The sequence below is a fragment of the Eublepharis macularius genome, chromosome 4 (assembly GCF_028583425.1).
Source record: "Eublepharis macularius isolate TG4126 chromosome 4, MPM_Emac_v1.0, whole genome shotgun sequence".
NCBI lineage: Eukaryota > Metazoa > Chordata > Lepidosauria > Squamata > Eublepharidae > Eublepharis > Eublepharis macularius.
This window is the reverse complement of record NC_072793.1, coordinates 80,881,007-80,891,292: the sequence shown is the minus strand read 5'-3', so window position 1 is coordinate 80,891,292 and position 10,286 is coordinate 80,881,007. Positions and strand designations below refer to the sequence as shown.

The 10,286-nt window shown below is 44.1% G+C and overlaps 1 protein-coding gene across 1 annotated transcript in view; it reads left to right on the top strand.

Moving 5' to 3' along the window:
• Positions 1-944: 944 nt before the first annotated feature.
• The window catches only part of FLT4 (fms related receptor tyrosine kinase 4), a 148,140-nt gene continuing 138,798 nt past the window's right edge, over positions 945-10,286 (top strand). Inside the window, exon 1 of the mRNA XM_054976285.1 lies at positions 945-1,121. Within this exon, the coding sequence (XP_054832260.1) occupies positions 1,064-1,121 (58 nt within the window). The 5' untranslated portion in view covers positions 945-1,063. The remainder of the gene's footprint in view (positions 1,122-10,286) is intronic.

The window sequence follows — 10,286 nt, the reverse complement described above, 5'->3', positions numbered from 1 at the left end:
AGATCTTATTTGGCTGTATTAAATCCCTGCAAGAGTGTAATCTTACCCATCCACGCAATAGACCATGGAATAACAAAGTGCACACAAGTAAGGCAATTCACCCCAAACCTGGGGTCATGTACCAGCTATTTTGTACCCAAAAGTACAGCCCCAAAAGCATGGGGAACACCTGGGCAGTTGAATACTTAGTTAAAGGAGAGAACCAAATACATAACCAAGGAAGCCAAGGAACCCTAGGATTACTTACTGCTTCTGCTTTTTCTGTATCTTTAACAGCAGCATAGCAGGAAGAAATTCAGCATACAAAGCTTTCCCATATCAGGAAAACCCTCACCTGCTGAATTTCTGCATGTTGCCTAAGGGTGCAGGAAGCCAGCTTTTTAAAGGGTGGGGAGGCAGTGTAGATGGGACAGTGACAACCCCGACCTCAACAAGCAAGCAAATTGTATTTTTTTAAAAAACGCGTGGAATATTTTTACCTGTCTGCCCCTCCCACCTATCCTCGAGTCACGTCTTCTCCTCTCCATCCTATTCTTGAAACTCTTCCCAGTTTGCCCCCCTCGCCCAGACCACCTCCCCCCGGGCTCACCGGGGCTCCCCCCAGCCCCACCCCACGTCCCTCGCCCAGCTGCCCTCTCCGCCTCACTTGCCCCCTCAGCTCCCTCTCGGGCACCCCCGCGGCCGCCTCGTCCCCCTCGCCGCGCGGCCTCCCCTCCCCCTCCGCGCTCTCCCTCACTCCGGCTCGGCTCCTCCAGCAAACCCGCCGGCCGAGCTCCTGCGCCCAGGCAAACTTGGCCCAAGCGGGACTCGCCGGCGGGCGGCGGCGGCAGCGCGAGCAGAGGGAGGAAAAGGAAAGGGAAACGGGGCTGCGCCGCCCGCCCCCCAGCGCGTCCGCTCTGCCTGAGGGGCAGGGAGGCAGCCTTGCGCCACGCGAAGGGCGAAGCTTTGCGCCGGCCCGGGCTGCTCGCCACGACTCGCCGCAGCCTCCGCAGCCCGCCGGCCGGACAACGCGGTCTCGCCGGCTGCCGCTCCGTCCCCACCGACCCTCGCCCTGGCGCTGGCAATGAAGAGAGTGTGCACGTTGTCCCTCTGGCTCTGGATCGCGGTCGCCTCCGAGGCAGGTGAGGGAGAAGCGCCGTCGACGCGCGCACCTTTGCGCCGCGCACGCTGGGACCTGCTGGGGCGGGAGCGAGGGACCCCTCCGCTGGGCGCGGACGAGGCAGAACCGGGGCTGGGTGGCACCCCATTTTGCTGGAGGCGCCGATGGCACCCCGGCTTCTCTCGCCCCGATGCCTCAGCCGCGCAACTTCGCCCGGGGCAGGTTGGCAAGCGCCGCCTCTTCCCCGCTCTTTCTTCTCCCCTCAGCGCTCGCCGCGCATCTTCTCCCCGTGCCGTTCCTTCTCTTTGCCGCTGTCCACTACGCCTTGTCAAACCCCGTCGTCGTTTCCCTCTGCCCCTTCCCGCTTCCCGCATCTTAATTCTCTTGGTTAGTTCGGTCCTTCAGCAGTCCTTGGCATAGCACCTGCCAACCTACCCCTCCCTCTGTTCAGCGAGTGCACCTTTTTCAAAGCCCCAAAATAATTCGAGGAGTAGCAGAGTGAGTTTGTGGCCGCAAAAATCAGCTGGAGTCTTGGGGCATGTTTTACTGACTAACACAAATGCACAATTTTATTCCATTACAAGCGTTCGCCGACTAGGGCCTGCTTTCTTAGATGTATCTCACGGCAACTGAAGATGTGAGCTCTAGTTCAGGAAAACTTTCACTGGTAAGAAATTGTATGAGTCTTTAAAAAGCTACAAGAGCACTATTGAATTTTGCGAATGATTTTTGTCAACTTTCTCAACCGGCTTTGACCAACTGAGCTTCATATCACCACCAGAGGGCGCCCTTTGGTGACTAATCTTTTCCTTTCGCTACTCCCTTAGCTGTGGCAGGAAAGGGGACTTTGTGCAGTCTCTGAGTAAGAGCAACAAGGATTTTCCACAGGAGACAAACCTGTGCTGGTTCCTCAGGAAATCCATGCTGCCATCTGGGGCAACCATGTATTGATCCATCCTGCCTTTGTTCTCTGTCATGTCACTGTGTGGGTTTTTAAAAAGCAAAATACGCTGGTGCCTGCCTGTTGCTTGTAAGTGGCTGTTGAGCATGCCTCATTAAAGGCAAGGGCAATTGTATGACAGTCACAGGTATGGCATTATGTATGAAGGAAACCCGTAGATGCTTCCTTTCCTGTTTGAAAACAAAGAGATGTTTTTGTCCATGTAGTAGAAGAACACAGTGGGTATGAAGAGGTGAAAAGATAAAAGGAAGACCACAAATTTATTAATAATGATTTCTTAATCAGTCACTGGTTATGCAAATCTTTGAAGATTTTAAGCTCTGAACAAACACTGTTGCCTGTTGGACTGCATTCAGACGTCACAACAACAGGATCCTCTTAAACCCAGATTTTGCTGGTTGCCATGTGCATGTCTCCCTTCCCTTCCTGCATGAAGCATGATGGAGGGTTCCTGATTCCCTGTGACGTTCAAGTGCAGCCGGGCACCCAGGTGAACCAGAATTTATATACTCTCCACAAACTGGGATTCTAAACCATAGCTCAGTACAAGGAAAGCATATGTGTAGGTCGAAGTAACAACTGTCACACCTGCAAGTTGGAATAGTGTTTCTGATCTAAGACGCATATTGTGGTTTCAGTGGTTGCATATAACAGCAAAACATGTTGGTTAACCCAGCTCAGTCAGATTAAATAAAGTGCCTGGGAGATGCCAGAGGGGGTTGGAGAGATGTTCTGTATGGGAAACAAATCATACAATATATCTGTAAGCTACATTTGCTGAGGTGGAGAAAATGTTTCTGGGGAGAAGCATGATTTGCTTGAATTCAGATGGGAGAACCAGAAAGACCACTGGAAAAATCATAGTGCAGGAAGCTTTGCATGTGGTAAAACCCATTTTTGCCTCAGTAGGCCATTTTCTATCATCCAAGCTCCATGATTCATCATTGTTGTGGTATATTGTTTACTGCACTTAAAAATGATATAACAGCAGGGTATGAAGTAAGCAACAATTGAAGACAATAGCATTCAGTACTGGGCACTGCAAGTCTGGTATGCTACTATCTGGCAACCGTGCTTTTAATGCATCATGATGCTGTGTATAAAGCATGTTGCACTGGACTTTTTGATGCTGGACAAATGAATCTAGATGTGGTCTTGCAAAGGCTGATGCACACCAAGCCACTTCTACTGGGGTGGAAAGACCAACAGGCAATGCATAAGTCCTTTTTTGGGACTGATACACAGAGAACTGTGCCATTCACCATGTGAAGCTTCCTTCATAAAGGCCATTAAAAGAATGTGAAGAGTTTCCAGTAATACCTGCCTGTCTTCTGAGGTAACAGCTGGCAAGGATTTGAGCAGGCAAGCTGCAGGAGCAGACTGAGAGTTAGTTGGATGGAATGGGGCTAAATGACAGTCATTCTGGGTCTGTATCCAGAGCCAGTAAGCCAAAAGTATGCAGGGACAGTTCTCCATGAAGAGCACCTATGCTGCATGCATCAAGTAATGCAGTAGTAGTAGTAGTAGTAGTTGTGGTTGTGGTTGTGGTTGTGGTTCTTAGGGAATAAGCCGATCATATGTATATAGTAAGAACTGGACTTTAAATATTAGTATTGTATTAATTTAATCCTATGTATTTTAATTGTATGACTGTTAGCCACCAGTCTGAATGGAAAGACAGAATACAAATATGCCAACTAATGAATAGCATATGCAGAACCGCATGTAACCCCATGGGCACCTTGTACACTAATAGTGCAATCCTAAGAAGAGTTACTCCAGTCTACGCGCATTGCAAGACTTTTCTTAGGATTGCACTGTAAATGTGTGCTCTAGGCAAGATTGGGTGCATAGCTTTCAGTTCTGCTTGCATCTCTCCAGACTAGGATGGCCAAACAAACAAATGAGTGACTGATGCTTTATTCATATAAACCCATTTACTTGATGGCAGGAACTGCATTCATGGTAACTATGTGTAGGATTAGTGGATCAGGTCTCCTGCACACAACCATTTTAGACACCCGAACATAATTCTTGGTCCTCATCAGTTTATGAGTGCTTTGGGGATCAAGCTTCACTGCAGTTACTTATTAGCATACGCAGCATTGATGTATAAGCTTTTCTCCACCTGCCACAATTAAACAGTTGTTAAAACTGAGCGAGGGACAGTGACTTAAAAAATCACGTGGTGAACAGTCACACAACCAAAATATTCCATTGGACCTGTTTATTTCCGTACCAGTAGAAGCTGTGAGGAAAATGACATAACTGAAATATTAATTTAGGTTATTCTAAAGGATCAGACTCGAGGCAAAAGCTGTTTTAAAAGCAAAAGCATATGTCTCTTAAGTGTAGAATGATTTTTCTTTTTGAGAACCCATAATCAAAGAGGCATCGGTAGTCGTTTGGCACTTGTCTGATTAATAGGTCTATGTGTTACTTTGAACTGATTGAGTTTTAAGGAAAAGAAAGTGATGATCATTTCTATTGCAATCATTTATTATTTTGGGAACTATAATTGCAAAAATTAAGAATACATGTGTGTACCTGGAACTAAAATATTCTTCTTCTACAACTGCACCTCAAATTGATCATGATATATATATCATTAAAAGAAATCTTAAACATGATGGTCTTGAACTGCCCCTATTTAAAGGGGGAACAGACTTAGATATGGCTTGCTGTATTATATTTGGTTTTGCCTGAAGAACCCATTCTATGCTTAATGTATACAATACATTGTCAATTATTGACATGTAGAAGAAACTATGGGAAACCAATTTGATCTGTAACGATCATTAGGATTCAGCTAGAGTCAGTTCCATTCCTGGCCATCAAGCTGCTTGGTTAGAGGCATACCCGTTTCTTTGACCCAGACTGATTGAGAGAGGAGTCTAGTTCACATTGGGTTTTATTTGCCTAGCTAACAGTGCCATCCTAAGCAGAGTTACACCATTCTAAGCCCATTGACTTCGGTGGAATTAGAAGGATGTTACTTTGCTTAGCGTGGTATTGTAAGTCTCCATTTACAGTGAGATTGCTAAAGGCATCGTTTTGGCACAAGGCCACGGAAGACTCAAACCCACAACCTCCAGGAATGTAGCTGGGAAAGACAGACAAATCCTTGCTGCAGACATGGAGGAGAATGCTGACATAACTACAGAAGGCGTGCAGAATGTATTATTGTCTTACTATGCCCAGATAGGTCCCCTGTGCTGTATGTAGCACCTGCTGTAATGAAGATGCTTCATATAATGTGTTAAAAAGATACGCCTTACTCCCTGTCTCTTGTGACTTGGTGCTAGGCATTCCAACAGCTTGCAGTGTGGTCATAGTTTCTCCTTTGTGGGCATAGAAATATTTCTGCAGCTGCTCTGCTATCCAGTGACTAGTTAAATTAATCCCTGGATCTTTATTGCCACTGACTGTCTTAGACCCTTTGTTTCTTATTTCAAGCTGTTAATTGGGAAGGTTAGATTAGTCCCATGGGTTGCATTTTAATGATGTTTAAAGTATAAAGTATTATTGCCTCTCTAAAGTAATCTCATCATTAACGGCACATAGTAAGGTTGAATGGATATGCTAAGTTGGGAAGATGGCAGTCAACAACTGTGCATGGCACAGCCTTTCTCATAATAACAGCAGACTGCCTGAGACCCTTTTGAGAAGCATGTAAGTTCACTGTGTGTATTCTCACTTATTCTTGTTAGTTGTTGTTTTTTACAATACTCATTTCACCCCAAAACACATAAAACCACTCAGCTCAGACCCAGCTACTCAATGAGCCAGAGTAAGAGGTGAGGGAAAAAACAAAGGAAGTTTGCAAGCAGTGAATTAACTGTTACAATTGAGTTCATAAATGCCCCATAAAATGCACAAAATTCTTCAAATTACAAAGTTATCAATCATTCATCACCAGCCACTTCAAAGACAAGGAAAAAATGCAAAGCTGTACCACACTTCCCAGAGTGCATGATGTATTAAACAAGATTGTTTATGAATCTGTCCCTCACACTTTCCAAGAGTTATCTTCAAATCCCTCAAACTGAAGTAGTTCCATGAGTCTAAAGAATTTTAATACTGGTTGTTGTGGATTTTCCGGGCTGTATAGCCGTGGACTTGGCATTGTAGTTCCTGACGTTTCGCCAGCAGCTGTGACTGGCATCTTCAGAGGTGTAGCACCAAAAGACAGAGATCTCTCAGTGTCACAGTGTGTTTAAATTGTGCTTATGCTTATGAATTTCAATGGCTTCCCTGTGCAATCTGACGAAGTAGTTGGAAGTGTTGCCCAGTATTTTAGTGTCCTGGAATAGGATACTGTGTCCTGTTTGAGTTAGGCTATGTTCAGCCACTGCTGATTTTTCCGGATGGCCAAGTCTGCAGTGTCTTTCATGTTCTTTTATTCTTGTCTGGATGCTACGCTGTGTGGTCCCGATGTAAACTTGTCCACAGCTGCCAGGTATGCGGTATACTCCTACAGAGGTGAGGGGGTCTCTACTGTCTTTTGCTTATCATAGCATCTGTTGTATTTTTCTGATGGGTCTGAATACTGTTTGTAAGTTGTGCCTTTTCATAAGCTTTCCCATCTGATCAGTGATTCCTTTGATCCTTCCACTACTTTGCTATGATCTATCCCAAACATGTTTAGGTACAATCTTCTTGGATAACTCTAGTGCTCTGGATCCTTCTCAGTCTGGATTCAGACTAGGTCATGGGATAGAGCTTTATTGGATGATCTCTACCTGAATATAGACAAAGACCATGCCTCAGCTATCTCCAGAATGGGAATTATCTTGCAGGGTTTCACAAGACACAATCTTACCTCTCGTGTTATTCAACCTCTATGTAAAGCCTTTAGGAGAACTAATTCGCTGCTCTGGAGTGGGATGTCATTAATATGCAGATGACACCCAACTCTATATCTCAGTATCCAAGTCCCCACAGGATGCAGTAGAAATCTTGGGTCACTGCCTGACAGCTGTGGTCAAATGGTTGAAAACAAAAAAAATTGAAATTGAACCCAGACAAGACAGAAGTGATACTCATTGGGAAGGCAGAAATCTTGAAGGACATTGTACTCCCCACTTTCAATGGAATTCGTCTGACCCTTGAAGACTCAATTAAGAGACTAGGGGTTATACTGGATCCAGCAAGTTAAGGCAACTACAAAAAACTATTTCTACAACCTCACTCTACCCTGGAAGATGACTTCCTACCTTGATCTGGCCACCTGGATCCATGCTATGTTAACATCAGGACTTGACTATTGTAATGCACCATACACAGGTCTCATACCTAAATTAACTAGGAAACTCTACTTGTTGCAAAACATGGTGGCTCAGAAGCATGAATATCACTCTCATCCAGCAGTCACTCCATTGGCTATCTATCAGTTTCCGTGCTCAGTTCAAAGTATTGGCTATCATATACGAGTGGCTTGGTCCAGCATACCTACCTCTCTCCCTATGTTCCTCCACAGCAGTTTCGCTCATTTGAACAGGGTCTCCTGCAGGTGCCACCCTGCACATGGGCAAAATCAACAGCTGCCTGTACACGTGCATTCTTTGTGGTGGCCCGGCCCTATGGAACAGCCTGCCTAAGGAGGTCAGGAGAGTCCCCACTCTCCTGGCTTTCCACAAACAATGCAAAATTGAATTATTCAAAGGGGCCTTTTTTACTCAGATAGGAGGATTGTATTGTGGGGAGGTGGTCTCAAAGGGATGCTTCACTAATGAGTTAGGGGCCATAGACTTCACCACTATGTTGCCTTATGTCCTATCAGTCATTATGTGTTCCTATATACTACCAGTTGCTTAAGTATGATCCTACTGGGTAGTTCTGTGTTGTCTAATTTCAGTCCTAGAATTTCTTATTCTCTTTTTTAACATTTCTTCAACTCTGTATTGGATTTTTGCTAATGTTATGTCTTTGTAAACTTTCATTTTTTTACCCTATGGCATTGTTTATTTAAATGTCCTTGATATTGACTGTACTAATCTCACACTACGACTCTGACTACATGAGATGCCTTGGCACATGTTCATCAAGTGTAGGGAGACACAATGCTAGCCGGGAAGAGCAGTTTAAAAAGACAGAGCCAGCAGCGATCACTCCTCAGATAGTTTGTTAATTTCATCTTTGACTCCGTCAAGGCTCTGTTAATATCATCTCTCTCCAGTCTAAAACTGTGTGGGATTGCAACCAGAGGGCAGCGAGGAATGGAAATGGGCTGGAGCTGCCTTCCAGAGCTGGGCTTGGACCTGGAGAGGTTATAATGGGCTGAAGTTTTCCTTCTGACATTTCACAGCTCTTTCACACAGCTCCAGTGTACAGCAAAGCCTTTGCCCTGCTACTGGCTCTGTCTTTTTAAACTTCCCAGCTAACATTGCATCTCCCAACATGTGTTCTTCACATGTTAGATGACTCAAGTAGAGTAATCTTCCTTGAGTCTCAGTGAGAAAGGCAGTTGATAAATGACATAAATAAATAAATAAAATATCACAATCAAAGCATTTTGTATGTTGTATGGAAGGGAAAATGCATGTTTTTGCCAGTCGATATCAGCACGATTTTCCTTCCTCAGCTCTCACCCCGCCCACCACTTGAGGCCTTTTAAAGTCTGTTTTAAAAATTAGCAGTTGATGTGTAATTATAATGCTCTTAGTTACAGCGCTGTATAAATCAACAAAAGGACCATGGTGTTTAAAGCTAGTATAATACCCAAATATCAGTGCACTAAGCTGAATTTCAAAATATTTATATTATTTCAACATATAATTATGTATACAATTATGTTTGCATTTACATTAGTACACAATTTCTCAGCCAAATAATACAACTTACCACATACAAATACAGAGGTAGCTGGAATCTCTAACTGGTGTCTGTTTTTCTTCCAATTCCCCTTGATGAGAACTTCCAACTCCCCAGCAACAAACAGGTCATCGGTATGTGCTCGTTTTCATGAGCTTCCTCAGGTCACTTATCTTATGAGAATATCTTTTTGAACTATAAATGCAATTGATATTATTAACACAACACTATATATTCAAAATCCATGTTTAAAAATCCCTTACAACCACCTATCTTATTGATCTAAAGCTTACCCAAAGCCCAGTAATTAGCTCTCCATAGGAATATTCCTCAAAAAATAAATGGTCTGTTCCCTTCTGCACCAGCCAAAGGTTCTTAGGTTGAATGGTCACTAGCTGATTTTTGAAGGTACAGCTGTCCTAATGGAAAACCTCTATGTTGTGTTTAAAGGTATAGTCATATAATAATGCTACTTTTACAATCGTGTGTTACCATCATACCCATATTTTCCATAATATTACATGTACATAGTCCAAATATTGTTATTAATTCATATATATGGTGAGAAGTCAACACACAGATTAAGCCCATTTGGCATACTTGTTCCTAATTTATGGATCCAATAAGTTTCCTGCTTCAAAAGAAAATTCTGAATATTAATCCTGTTATAGGGATGTGGGGAGTAATAATTGACGGAGCCTTCCAGAAGGAAATTAACAAACCCTCTGAGGAGTGATCTTTGCCAGCTCTGTAGAGAGGTAAAATTAACAAACCCTCTGAGGAGCAATCTAGCTGGCTCTGTAGAGAAAGATGAAATTCAAACTATGTTTCCCAGCTAACATTGCGTCTCCCTTCACTTGTACGTCCTTGTGTAATTCGTCTTGTGTGGTTTAGCTCTGAGACATTTGTTCATTGAGTGGAAGATACATTGTTTAACCGAACTCTGTTCAGTGTTCCTCTTTCCAAAGCTAAGGCAACACCAAGAGTCATGGTACCCTGTTGCTTACATGAGTTAATGTAGGCTTTGTAACAGCAGGTCTGTGCCCTAACAAGGTAGTTTCCAAAGAGTTAAGTGAAGATGATTAGATATGATGCCAAGCTTGATGTCCAAGGTTTTGCTGGTGGAGGTCAGCAGTGGTTCATGGGAAAGGAAAATTTGGCAGCTGAGCCGGATGTCCTGCATTTCCCCTTTTCCTGCAGCCGCCTGAACTACGTTCCTTATTTAGCCTTCCTGATGGGCAGGAGGAATGTGATGGCGGAAACTGTCATGGCCTGATAACAGCTCGGAGACCCCTTTATTATGGGTGTCATGGCAGGCAAAGGAGTAGTTTTCATTTTAGCTGGGCTGGGGAAGGAGAGTAGTGTGCTTGGTTTGTCTCCCTTCCTCCTTCACTTTGGCACTTTTACCAACCT